Source organism: Sus scrofa, chromosome 13 (genome assembly GCF_054392235.1).
Source record: "Sus scrofa isolate SSC_HxYL_T2T_F1_AM1 chromosome 13, Sscrofa_HxYL_maternal_Yorkshire_Landrace_v2.0, whole genome shotgun sequence".
In the NCBI taxonomy this organism is placed as follows: Eukaryota; Metazoa; Chordata; class Mammalia; order Artiodactyla; family Suidae; genus Sus; species Sus scrofa.
The window spans coordinates 166,526,393-166,541,038 of record NC_139395.1 but is presented as its reverse complement, the minus strand read 5'-3'; the positions used below and the strand labels follow the sequence as shown (position 1 = coordinate 166,541,038).

At 38.2% G+C, this 14,646-nt stretch overlaps 1 protein-coding gene across 45 annotated transcripts in view; it reads left to right on the top strand.

Annotated features, from left to right (window-relative positions):
- BBX (BBX high mobility group box domain containing) overlaps window positions 1-14,646 on the top strand; it is a 285,641-nt gene that overhangs the window by 190,668 nt on the left and 80,327 nt on the right. For all 45 annotated transcript variants that reach the window (XM_021070479.2, XM_021070477.2, XM_084991463.1 and 42 more), the window contains 2 exons: window positions 1,944-2,186; window positions 12,877-13,072. In XM_021070479.2, the coding sequence (XP_020926138.2) occupies window positions 1,944-2,186; window positions 12,877-13,072 (439 nt within the window). The remainder of the gene's footprint in view (window positions 1-1,943; window positions 2,187-12,876; window positions 13,073-14,646) is intronic.

The window sequence follows — 14,646 nt, the reverse complement described above, 5'->3', positions numbered from 1 at the left end:
GCACAGTGGAAACAAATCTGATTAGGAACCATGAGGTTGTGGGTTCGATCCCTGGCCTCGATCAGTGGGTTAAGGATCTGGCGTTACCGTGAGCTGTGGCATAGGTTAAAGACGCTGCTCAGATCCTGCATTGCTATGGCTGTGGCGTAGGCCGGCAGCTGTAGCTCTGATTGGACCCCTAGCGTGGGAACCTCCACATGACACAGGTGTGGCCCTAAAAAGCAAAAAAAAAAAAAGTTGTTCTCTACTACTTGCGTCTGAAGATAATTGGTGGTTAATTAAATGCTTGTGCAATACTTAATTTAAATTAAAAGACATTTTAAAAATACCTAAGGAGTTCCTGTCATGGCTCAGTGGAAACGAATCTGACTAGCATGCATGAGGATGCAGGTTCTATCCCTGGCCTCTCTCAGTGGTTTAAGGATCTGGCATTGCCCTGGAGCTGTGGTATACGTTGCAGAAACGGCTTGGATCTGTCGTTGCTGTGGCTGTGATGTAGGCTGGCAACTGCAACTCCAATTTGACCCCTAGCCTGGGAACCTCCATGTACTGTGGATGCAGCCCTAAAAAAAAAAAAAGCTAAGTGATTAAGCTGATGATTTGTCCTGGAGTGTCTGTAACAGTTGCCTAACAAATATAATGTAATAGAACCTGGTTGCCCTATAGTAGTGGTTCTCAGTGTGTGATCCTCAGACCAGTGGCATAATCTGGCAAATTGTTAGAAATACATTTCTTAAGGCCCACTCCACACCTACAGAATCAGAAACTCTGGGAATGGGCCTTAACAGTCTGTGTTTTAACAAGACCTCCAGGGATTCCAATGCCCACTCATGTTTAAGAACTGCTTCTCTACTGTATAATACAGACTAACAACTACCTCGATCCTTCTTGATTTTAACTTATGGAAGAGTGATTTTAAAGAAAGAATTTCATTGAGTATTCTGGACTTCTGTTCTTGGTTGCATTGTTTCCAAGAAATATCATGGAATCATTTTAATCTTAGAAGATACTTAACAATTCTCTTATATGCTGAGATTCTGTGATCAGAGATGTGCTTTAAGAACTATAACCTGCAGCCATGTGTACAAAGTTTTGTAAGAGATTAAAAGTGGGAAGACGAGGCCATAGGCCAGAGTAGTACTCGATCAGTGGCAGTGAGAATTACACAGATGGACCGGATCAGAGCTCTGCAGAAATCCTTGAAGACCTTGAATCGAATGAAATGCTTAGTAAAAGAGAGGGTTCAAAACCGATTTTGAGAGTCTATCACTATAGCATTTCAGTGGACAAGAAAGTGTGATATTTACAAATTTGAAATTTTACCCATGGTTCTTACTTCAAATAATGTTAAATGTCTCTTTTGATTTTTTACAGTAGGAGACTCAATTTGTGATATGCATAAAACATTAAGTAGTCTGTATTAAATTTTTATTATCTACGTGCATGTTAAACATTTTCATGTTATTAGTTGTACAAAAACACTTTCCAAAGAAGGGAGAGATAGTACTAATGTTTATGTATCTTATGTGGATATTTTTGTTAAATCTTGAGATCCATCTACCACTGAATGGGTTTACTCCTCTATTCAACAGTTAAGTATGGATATTATACCAGACATTGAGCTAGGCACTGTGTATAAGATAAGAGGGCTTTGGTCCTCCAGGAGCTCACTGTTTAGTGAGAGAAAAAAAATGTAAGCTGTTATAATAATGTAATATATGCTGTAATAGAGACGTGCACAGGTTGCTATAGAAACTAAGCAAAAGAATACATCATAAGTTGTTCACCAACCGCAAACAGTGGTTGATGATTTTAAAAATCTTTTTCAATTTTTAAGTTGTTTAAATGGAGCTAAGGAACAATACAATTTGAAAACCAGGACTAATTGTTAAAGCAAAGTTATCCAAGATGCGTTAAACATTTGGCTTTTTTGTTGGTAATAGGTTCAGCTTCTTGGGGCTGATGGCCTAGAGCAAGATGTTGCTGAGACTGAAGATGATGAATCACCAGAACAGCGAGCCCGGAGACCAATGAATGCATTTCTCTTATTTTGCAAACGTCATCGCTCCCTTGTACGTCAAGAACACCCCAGACTTGATAACAGAGGTGCTACCAAGATACTAGCTGATTGGTGGGCTGTTCTCGATCCAAAGGAAAAGCAGAAATACACAGACATGGCCAAGGAGGTAGGTTACAGTGATGAGGTTTTATGGTGTCTGGGAGTAACCAATCCTCTAACCCCCAGTCAATATGGAATTCATGCTAAGGGTCTAGCAGTGTGAAGGTGAATCCTGAATCTAGTGTTAAGTGATAACATAAGAGCCTTGTTTCTATTCCTGAGTTTAAAGTCCATCTTGCAAATATTGGTGAGGTGCCAAAAGCAATCTATTACCAAGTAATTTTTTCTAATTGTATATATTTCATGGATTGACATAAGCGATTGATTTTTTGAATGATCATTTATATACTGTGAATGGTTTTTATTTGTAATTTTTTTAGAACAGTTTCTTCTGCTGTCAGAGAATGCCCATGGTAAAGATGGCAATCTTGATCTAGTTCTTTTTTTTTTTTTAAGGGCCGCACCCAGAGCACATGGAAGTTCCCAGGCTAGGGGTTGAATGGGAGCTGTAGCTGCTGGCCTATGCCACAACCACAGCAATGCCGGATACTTAACCCACTGAGCGGGACCAGGGATTGAACCTGCATCTTTGTGGATAGCAGTCAGCCTCCTTACTGCTGAGGCACAACGGGAACTCCTTGATCTAGTTCTGATGCTAAATAACTTTGTAGCCATATCTAAGTCAATCTCTGGGTCTCAGCTTTTTTTTTTTTTTTTTTTTTAATGTGTTATTTAAATAAGGATGTTAGACCAAATTCGTATCCCTTGCAGTACTAATATTTTTTTTATTTTGTAATAAGTGCAGTTACCAAGAGATATGCTTTGACTTGTTTCTGCAGGTATTGCAGCATGAATATTTAAAACCAGTAGATGAAGGAATGGCAGGGGAACAGGATGTACTATGATGTGTGCATTCATGTAAACACTCTGTAGGCAGTAGCTGGTGAGACGTACTTCTGTGCAGTAAGGCTATTCAAGAGGTGGGGCATTCATTCCAAAACGTGACTAATGAAGTTCCCCTGTGGCTTAGCAGGTTAAGGATCCAACGATTGACTGGGGTCACTGTTGTGGGGCTCGAGTTTAATCTCTGGCCCTGAAACTTCCACATGCTAAGGGTACAGCCAAAAAAGAAAAGACTAGACGTATTCAAAAATTGTGTACTGGTCTGTTCCTAAGATAATCTTAAATTAATGTGAGTTCATTGCACATTTAAAATACATTGTGTAATGGATTCAGCAAGTAAGGGAAAAGCAAGGCAGTATCATTGCAGTTAAACTTGAAAGGAATAATTGTAACTATTTCTTTAGTGCTGCAGCTTGCAAATAATCTTGATTTATGAAAGCCTCAGCCACACGAACATTTGGTTCAGTTCTGTGGAAAGATGGACTGACATGGGACAAAGAGTTTTAAGTGAGATACTTTATAAGACATCTCAGTATGTAGAAAAGTAATTCTTTCAATTGCTGGGGTGTTACTGAGTTGTTTAGCAAGCTAACATGAAATGCAAAAATTTCTTATGCAATGTTTAGGGAAATTTGAATCCACAGTAAATGATTAATCTAGTTGTTATGTAATTAATGATCACATAAGGTTTCAGGAATTAACTATATTGTTAAGGACAGGATTTTAACTATGTAAGGCATCTAGAAAATTTAAAATCACTTTCAGTAACCTATGTGATTTTAAATGTTGCAGGAGATTTTCAGTAGCATAACAGTAATTAACAGTAAAATTCCCCATTAAATAGCTGTAGATCCTTTCATGTCATGCTCATATGATAAAACAAACAATTATCTGAAACCTCATAGGGAACTGCATAAGCTTCCTGTAATTAAACTCTTGAGTTTGTTTTGGATTACTGTTTTTGGATAACATGCAGCCTGTCCCAAGTTATTGTTTGCCTTTTCTTAAATACTGCTAATTTACAAACCCAATAGGTGGCCACTTCTAGATGAAGAAACATTATTTTCATACAGGAATTCCTTTACTAATCATTTAATTAGCTTCACAGTATTTGCCATTGTGGTGAGTAATGGAATCTAAACCTGTTAAGGTATACCCCCGCCCCGCCCCACCCCGCTGCCACCTCCACACATTTTACTGCAAGTCGAGACCATAATTGGATCTTCCCACTCACAACTTGCCTTGTTTATATTTGCTCTTATGAAATGTTGTCTCAGGTCTAGTTCTAAGTGTGGAAGGTTCAGCTACTTTCAAAATCCTTACACAGTTGGTTTCTAGTCATGGGTGATACTTGTTTCAACTTATTTACCAAATGGTTTTGAAGTTACATTAATGTGCAGTGTGCCAGTGCTTTTTGTGTTAATATTGCAGCCTTAATTGAAGCGTCACTTTAGTCAACAAAAATTTATTGGGTGACTTCAATGTACTAGATCTTGTAATTGTTAGTAATAAGTGTAGTCTTCGATCCTCAAGGTCCCCTCCCCACAGACCGTCTTTTTAAAACTGTTTTTATATGTGTAACCTTTTAATTTTAAACCTCAAGTTTAAGACGTGTTCTCTGTTAGGAATAAGACATAGCCTTTCACATAGTTTAGGTATGAGTGTAAATACTTATTACATGATATTTATAAATAATCTATTCTGTTATTTCCAACTGAGAAATGCTTAATTTTTTCCTTTTGTTTTTAAAGTAAACATATTTTAAAAGTAATAATTAATGCAGCTTTGAAGAGTTTTTTTTTTTTTTTTTTTTTTTTTTTTTTTAACCTGTTAAAAACTTTCTCTGACTCTTTCCTTACCTCTGGTTATCTTCTATTAGTGCATCTGGTGAGAGGAATCACCCATTCTGGGATTTGTTTTCGGTTTCTTGGATTATTGCCCAGGACTAATTTGCATTGTTGGAAAAAATGGCTGAATGAGGGTTTCATGTTCTCTGATGAATCCCCTTAGAGTGATAATTGGTTATAGGTAATTTAAAAAATACTGTCCTAAGATTATGACCTGGGTTCCTTTCTTTTTTTGTTTGTTTGTTTGTTTTTGTTTTTGTTTTTTTTTTTTGTCTTTTTGCCTTTTCTAGGGCCGCACCTACAGCATATGGAGGTTCCCAGGCTAGGGGTCTAATCAGAGCTGTAGCCACTGGCCTACACCAGAGCCACAGCAACGCGTGATCCAAGCCCTGTCTGCAACTTACACCACAGCTCATGGCAACACCGGATCCTTAACCCACTGAGCAAGGCCAGGGATTGAACCCGCAACCTCCTAGACAGATTCGTTAACCACTGAGCCACAACGGAAACTCCTGGTTCCTTTCTTAAAGTCAGCAGTCTGCATGATGGTGCAGCATTGTTGACGTTCATGGGCTCCAACCTCTGACTGCCTCTTTCTTAGGAGACTTAAACAATGTCATTTTTCCTTTTAGCATCTTTATGTATGTATCGTACAGTTATACGAAACAGGTCTGCTTTTTTGATGAGGAAACTTCGACGTGTTACTTAAAATCATAATTAATTGACAGTATCGAAGATCACATATGTTGTCTTTCAGGAATAGCAGAGTCAGTACAAAGAAGAGGGGAGGATCTGGAAAGTTAAGGCAATTTTGTTTTGTTTTTGACTTTCTGCCTTTTCTAGGGCCGATCCCACGGCATATGGAGATTCCCTTTGCCAGAGCCACAGCAACATGGGATCCAAGCCACATCTGTGACCTACTCCACAGCTCACAGCAATGCCAGATCCTTAACCCACTGAGCAAGGCCAGGGATCAAACACACAACCTCATGCTCTTCAGTTGGATTCGTTAACCACTGTGCCACGATGGGAACTCCAAGGCAATTCTGAATGACCTTTATCATACCCCTCTTTGTTTTTGTAGGGTCCGAGGCAGGCAGCAGAATGCATGCATTTATTGATTGATTAATTCCAGGCTTGATGTTTTACATAAGCACAAACATGTAAAGTCAGTTATGATTGTCCCCATTCTTCAGAACAGGGATCTAAGGCTCTTGGTATGTTCTTGACTAGTTTTTTTTTTTTTTTTTTCCCAGAACTCTTGTCATTTTTTTTTCATTAAAGTGTAGTTGATTTACAGTATTGTATTAAATTCTAATATACAGCAAAGTTATTCAGTTATATATAGAATTTATTATTATTATTATTGGCTGCATTCATGGCATGTGGAAATTCTCGGGTCAGGCATTGAATCCAAGCCACAGTTGCAACCTGCACCATTGCAGTCAGTTTCTTAACCCACTGTGCTCCAGTAGGAACTCCCTATATATTCTTCTTTATATTCTTTTCTATTATGGTTTATTACAGGATATTGAATATGGTTTCCTGAGCAATACAATAGGGCCTTGTTATTTATCCATTCTATGTATAGTAGTTTGCATCTGCTAGTCCCAAACTCCCAGTCCATCCCTCCCCTGCCCGTTCCCTCCTTGGCTACCACAAGTCTGTTCCCTATGTCAGTGAGTCTGTTTCTGTTTCATAGAGAGGTTCATTGATGTCATATTTTATTTTCTTAATTTATTTTTTGGCCACACTTGAGGCATGTGGATGTTCCCACTCCAGGGATCAAACCCATGCCACAGCAATGACAGTGCTGGATCCTTAACTGCTTGGCCACCAGGGGACTCCACTGTATCACATTTTAGATTCCACATGTAGGTGATCTCATATGGTATTTGTTATTCTCTTGCTGACTTACTTGCTTAGTATGTATGATGATGATCTCCAGTTCCATCCATGTAACTGCAAATGGCATTATTTCATTCTTTTTTATAGATGAGTAATATTCCTGTGTGTGTGTGTAGGCCACATCTTCTTTATCCATTCATCTCTTGATGGGCATTCAGGTTGTTTCCATGTCTTGGCTGTTGTAAATAATGCTGCTATAAACATTGGGGTGCATGTATCTTTTTGAGTTATACTTTTCTCCTGATATATATCCAGGAGTGGGATTGCTGAATCATATGGTAGTTCTGTTTTTAGTTCTTTGAGGAGCCTCCATACTGTTCTCCTCAGTAGCTGCACCAGTTTACATTCCCACTAGCAGTGTAGGAGGGTTCCATTTTCTTCATACCCTCTCCAGCTTTTGTTATTTGCAGACTTTTTAATGATGGCCATTCAGACTGGTGGGAGGTCCCTTATTATAGTTTTTTAGGAATCTCTGCTAGTTGACTCTAACACCCTTTTAATATATGCTGCTCACTTTAGATGGCTGAGAGATAAGAGATTTAAGTAAGTTTGGCACTACTGCTAACAGTAAATTGTCATTAGTCTTATGAGAAGAGTCCTCCTGGGTTGGGGTTGGGGTTAGGGGTTGGGTTCTTCTGCTGCCGGCAGGGTTGCTAAGAGGGCTTTGGGGGGCGGGTAGAGAGCCAGTCATTTTTTGAACTGTTTCATTCTTCATTCTTTTTATCTAGGAAAAGAATCAACAGGTTCTTGTGGTGTGCATTCAGGAGAGCATAAGTCAGGAGTTAGTTTCAATTTCTTAGTGATTTCATTCCTATAGTTAGGTTTTTAAGGTTAGAAGGGTACAGAAATGGGTAAACAGGAAAGGGGCAAAAGAGCTGCTTTCATACCTTTCATACCTTTTTAAAAGAAATTCTGAAATTTTGATTAACTGACTTTCCCCTAATTACCCAAATTTGGTAGTAAAATTGTTCTTTAATAATTTTTGTATGTGAAAATGAACTCCTGTTGCCACAGTAATCCTTGTAGCCAATTTAGGCAGCCATATATACAGCCAACTCATTTTTTCCTTTATGACTTTTTCACAAGAGAGCCTTCCCTGATCAATTATTCACATCACTTTTTGAAGTGTGGAGTTTTCATTGGAGTGACTTTATCATGAAAGTCTTGCAGGTTAATGTATAATTTAAAATATTAAAATACTTTTGTCAAAACCATAAACTTAATTCAACATTCTGCTATATAAGAGTCTAATTTTCTTTCTGTTAAAATATCTAGTAAGAATAGTTCAGATCTAAATGACAAGTTTTAAAGTTTTGTGAGGGAAAGTTCCTAAAACTAAGGAAGCATAGATTAGTGCCACTTCTTAAATACCTTCCTCTCTTCTCCCACCCTGTATAAGGTGACTGCTGCCTGCCAATGTGAAGAGGTACAGCTGTCTCGAAAATTATTATGCTAGGGGTTCACTTAGCCCCTTATAGTGTTATAGAATTTAAAAGTGCGTTATATCTCTTTTAAAAATCAGATAATTCCTGTGTGATCTTTCCTTCAGAATTCTGGTAGTTTTTTTTTTTTTTTTTTCTTTCTTCCATCACAGTGACATTTCACATATTGCACCAGAATCAGCTGTCTTTATTTGTATAGATGTTCCCAGGGCCCCTTATTACCAGACCTCACCATTCTCTAATCTAGTCTAATAATTGCAGGTAATACTGCTGGCCTTTTCAATACCTTCCCTTATTTTTTATTTTTTACTTTTTTTAGGGCCACCCCTGCAGCATATGGAGGTTCCCAGGCTAGGGTAAAATTGGAGCTACAGCTGCCGGCCTATACCACAGCCACAGCAACGGGGGATCCCAGCTACATCTGTGACCTATACCAAAGCTCATGGCAATGCCAGATCCTTAACCCCCTGAGTGAGGCCCGGGATCAAACCTGCAACCTCATGGTTCCTAGTTGGATTCATTTCCGCTGCACCACAGTGGGAACTCCACCCTCCCTTATTAAAAACAAATAATTAGAGAACAGTTAATGGGTATGTCTCTCATTAAGATGCTTTTTAAGATCAGATTTCCATTCTTAAAAATGATCTACAGAAGTATCTAATATCGAGACTAAGTTTTTCAAAGTTTAACATGATAGAGTATTATCTTTTGTTATATATATATTCCATTGTTATATATGAAGTTGGCAAAATACTGTGACAAAGGGTATATATTTAATACTATTACTGAGTAAGTTTTGTGTTATTATTAATGAAATGTGGTGGTGGTGGTTGGGGTTGGAGAGAAGGGAGCCAGCATTTACTGAGCACCTTATATAAGTCAGAAACTGTGCCTGTAAAGTAGACTCAAGTAGGTTATCTAATCATTTGGAAATTTGCGAAAAAGCTAGGAACTTAGGAGAGGAATTTTTATTGGGAGATTTTTGAAAATCACTATTTTAGCAAGAGGCTAGTTACCTATGAGATAGGACCAGGAGCCTGTGATTGATGTTCTTGGAGAATTACTGAGCTTCCCTTCCCACTTCCAGCACGAAAGCCTCGCATTTGGGATCTGGCTGGGTGGACCTCTCTCTTTGGTTCTTTCAATCCTGTGATGATGGATTTTTGCCCACATGGTTGACCAGCATGCTGATAGTTTCACTCAGCTATTTGCTTCAGACTATATATAGTCTTTTATCATTTCTCCCTTATTCAGCTTTCTCTATAATCCCTTTCCTAATAACCTCATCACAACAAATGATTAAGCCTTTCTGTTGTCTCTTATAGCTGAATCAGAGTAAGTGATTGATGATGTGCCCAGTTCCAAGGACGGACATCCTTATACCCTCAGGCTGTCCCTGCCTCCACCCTCACTCGGTGCTCATACACTGCTTGTGTTGACCTGTATGCCTTTTCATGAATTTATGGCATGTCCATGTGTTAACTCTTTATTTCTTACACTCTACCCTTTTGCTCAATATGTACTTTATTATGCTAATGAATATTGTCTCAGGATTGAACACTTAACACTGAGCTTAAAAATCTGCAAGATAAATATTGTGATACGTTCACAGAGCATTGACCCTTGTAGTGAATTCTCAGTTACCATTTTCTTTATTTTTTTTTTATTTTTATTTTTATTTTTTTGTCTTTTTGCCTTTTCTAGGGCCACTCCCACAGCATATGGAGGTTCCCAGGCTAGGGGTCTAATGGAGCTGTAGCCTCCAGTCTACACCAGAGCCACAGCAACACGGGATCCGAGCTGCCTCTGCAACCTACACCACAGCTCACGGCAACGCCGGATCGTCAACCCACTGAACAAGGCCAGGGATCGAACCCGCAACCTCATGGTTCTTAGTCGGATTCGTTAACCACTGTGCCATGATGGGAACTCCCCATTTTCTTTAAAACCCACATACTCCAGGCCTTTTTTTGCCCTTTATTCTTGAACCCATAGATATCTTCCCCTTTTACAGACCCCTTGCAAAATCATTTTGCGTACCTGAGCCCAGGGGGCAGTTTATGGACTGTGTATAAAAAAGATGTAATATGTTTGAGTGCCTGGTCGTGGGTTGTAAACAATTTGAAGTCAGAAACTCTAATTTATGCTGTTTCCATCCCCAATGTCTAACCAGTGTCTGTCATCTAGTCAGTCCTCACAAAGTATGAGATGGAGGTGGGTGGGTGGGTAGAAGAAGATGCTTATGGTCGGTGATTGTCACTGTTTTATGTTGTCTTCAGCACAGCTCCACCTCAAAAGTTAAAGCAAGCCTTTGTTGATACCATCGGTGCTTTAAAAAACAGTTGATACTGGTAATAATTCATTCATAAGGATGACAGTATTGTCATCTTCATTACACATGCTGATTTGCATCAGCATATTGCTAAGTGATTCTTAGAAAAGGACATAATACCTTACTGGAAGAGAATTTATGTAGCAGATCAACAACATTGAAGGGGAAGGGGTGACACCTAAGCACAGAAGAAATGTGAATGCTAGTGACATCTGTCTAGCATCTTTCACAGTTGGGACTTTTTTCTTAAAAAACACCAAAAATACCCCCCCCCCAAATTTTCTTGTGAATTTCTTGTGACAAATGCATTAATTTGTTTGATAGTCTTCTGTTACTTTATAGAGTGGTGTCCTTTGTTCAAATGACTGCTCGTCTGACAGACCCAGTTCATGTGCTTTTTGGTGGGACAAAATAATGATGCATGTGACTGCTACTTTCATTTCCATCTCACCCTATCATTTGTCACTTTCCACCTCTAGACAGCAGGCAAGGCCATTTGTCTCAGCTTAATGTGTAAATCCCCCATGAGTGCACTGGGATAGAGTATCTCTTACATTACATTGATAGGTCCAAATTTATCCTGTTATGTGATGGCAAATTCTAGTTTGGAGCTGACCTTGTATCTCATTTTAATGATTTTTGTAAGAAGTAGGACTGTATCTTAACTGTTTTTTTATAGTTACCTTCCTTCTACATGTACCTATATGTCAATATGAAGATGCACAGCTATTAGTAAAAAAAAAAAAAAAAAAGAGAGAGAGAGAGAGAGAGAGAGGAGCTTATTCAGAAAGTCTGAATTAAGGATAATTCTTTAGGGATAATACTAAACCACTGATTGCTAACATTGCATTATGTTATTTGTAGTACAATTTTCATGTGTATAATTTAAAGTGAAGTGGTACAAAAAGTTTGCTAGTTGTATTACATATACTTTTCTTACACTAAGGATAAAGGAACTTTTTTTTAAAAAAAAATGGGTTAGATAAAAAAAGTTACTTGGAGTTCATACTAAATTTTACACACAGATTGACCATTTTAAAAGGCAGGTTTATGGGATTGAAAGAATTGTATTAATAATAAAGTACCCAGCAGTAATAATATAGAATCATTGAAGAATACATGAAAAATACATTTTATCAGATGACATAACTTTTGCCAGTATATAATGAATAGCCATAAATATATTTTATTTTATTGTCAGGAAAGGGAAAAGAAGTGGCAGAGCTGGGAGAAAGGGAGAAAATCCACAGGGGAAAAAAAAGCAAAAAGAAGATACTAACAGTGAAGGCTGAAACCTCCAAGTTAAGACATACAATTTGTGATGGATTCATTGTAGCATCACACATCACATCTCTCTGCACATTCACTTTTGAGATCGCATGTGCTCATTACAAACCCCTGGAATGTTGTCAGGTGCAGTTACGCTCTGTAGACGGAATTGAGGCTGATGCAGCTGGCTACTAGCAGAGGTGGGTTTTGAACCCAGGTCATAAATTCTGCATCTAGTACTCTTTCTTCTACTTGGCCCTGCATCTTTAAATAACTAAAAAGTTATGCATCATTTGTCCTACACTGTTCCCCTTCTCCCATTTTTGATCTCGGTTCCTTTATCCCACTGCTGATTGCTTTGCTCTGTTAGGTTTGCCTGCATTTGCCTGTACATTAAAGTACAGAATGAATTTTTAACATACTTACAAATTAAGCAGTGAGCAGAATCTCATTGGCCCTGGTGTTGACTCACATTTTGTAATGTGTCCCTGATACCTACTTTGAAATAGGTGCTGCTTTATGCACCACAGTTTGCAGTAACCCGAGGCATTGGTGTCATTGTTCTCAGTTTATGGAAACTAAGACTAAAGCCCAGAGAGGGGAGGTTTTCTTGTCCATCCTTGGTAACAACTGTAGCCCTAAATGGAAATGCTAGGATTTGAAATCTGAGGGTTTTTTGTTGTTGTTTTGTTGTTGTTGTTGTTGTTGTTGTTGTTTGGTTTTGTTTGTCTCAAGCCCTTGGGTCTTTCCATTACAAATAACTCCTTTTCTCCATTAAGGTCAGGTAACTTTTTGGATACTTTAAAAAAAAAAAAAAAAAAAAAAAGAGGGTTAAAAGATACAAAATGTGTTGCCTCTATACCCTCATCCTACAAAGCCCTGTGCTGAGATTGTCATTCGTCTATAAGGAAAGACACAGAAGTTACTGAAAGAAGTTTTTTTTTTTTTTTTTTTCCCTCCATTCATCATCCACATGGGGGTGGGTAAGGTAAAAGCTATTAGAACTTTTTCAAACTATATGTTAACTAAACTGTGTTACCTGTTCTTTATTTATAGTATAAAGATGCATTTATGAAAGCAAATCCTGGCTACAAATGGTGTCCTACCACAAACAAGCCTGTCAAATCCCCAACACCCACTGTCAATCCACGAAAGAAACTGTGGGCCTTCCCATCCGACTCTTCAAGAGACTTGCCAAGCCCCAAGAAAACAAAGACTGAAGAAATGCCTCAGCTTAACTTTGGAATGGCCGGTGAGTTTAGACAGTTTTTACTGTTCTTTAAGAACAGGGCGGTTCATTTAGGCAGTGTTTTTGACAGATAATACAGGGAAAGAGATAGAAAGAAGCCCAATTTATGACCAATAGAAAGCAATGGCAAATATGTAGCATAGCTTAAAGCTTCGAAGTATGACATACATGGAATGTGTATATATAATTAAAGAAAGGAGGTATGGACCAAGTGATAGAGTCATTATAAATATATGTGGATTCCTGACATTTGATATTATGGAAGAGCAGACAGCACTGTGGAGATTGTCAGGAGCTCAGGGAATTTTATAATGGAACAGAATAGCTTACAGAGGCATGCACACTACTAAGCTATTCCAGTAAGCACCTTGGTTAACTAGGATACCTAAAAAACCACAATTACGTAGATCATCTGAGGATGTGAAACATTGAGGGCAAGGGTATGAACAACTTGTCATCACGAATTTGAGGATCTGACAGCTGCTTCTTAGAGGATGTGTTCCCATCCTACCCTCTCCCCCACCCCCATTCCTGTTATAGGCTGGGCACATTTAACATTGCAGATGGTCTCATTTGTTATGGGACCTTAATCTTTGGATGGTAAGGAATCCTGAAGCATTTATTACCATGAAATAAAGTATTTATATTCACCCTGCAAATGGCTCTATCTTCCCTGGTTATTAGAATATCATAATCAAGAGGGGAGTTTTCTGGGATGAATTAGGGAGGTTGGGCAGGATGGAAACATTGAAGTTGGTGTTTAGGGTTCCCATTTAATAATTACAAGCAGATTTTCTTCAAAATGAGAGTTCTGAACAACTTGCAAAATGTAGAGCTTAGGAATGGAGATTGAGCAGTATTGTGATGACCCTTCACTTTTTGAATAGCCTGTGGGCCTAATGAGATTTAATAGTTCAGTATGTAATTGATTCATGATATACCAAAAAATGTGGTGGTGTCGCATCTAAGAAATGCAAGGGCAGCATTTGGGGGAACAAAGTCTTCAGGAACAGAGATCTATCCTTGTTTTAGCTATTTGTTTGTACAATTTTAGCTTCAACTCACTTGCTAGTAGTATTGGTGAGCTCTCTAGACTCCCCAGATTGTATCAGTAAGGGTCTTTTATAAAACATTTTATCATCAGGACCAAATAAGAGTATCTGCCCATCTGACTTCTAAATGAATTCCTTCGATTATCATTTATTTTGCATTGCTTTTTCTCCAAGTTCTAAATCTAGATTGGTCTATTTTTTTTGTGTGTGTGTGTGTATAACAGCTCTCTACAAACCACAAATAATTGTAGATAAACTACTGAAAACTATGAAAGATGGTTGTCTGTAGCACCATTTCTGACAGTGTAAACATTTCTTACAGGATAATAATAATTTACCTTTTATACAGGAACAAATTCAAAGTGGGACCTAGACTTCAACCAAAATATGTACAGGTCAGCTTTCAAAAACAACATTCTTTAAGCAAAATAAAGAAAGAAGGAAAACAACTTTCTCACATTTATCTCCTTATACAAGGGCCGATGACAGGTGTTGGAAATCCATGATCAGAGCCCTTATTAGGCT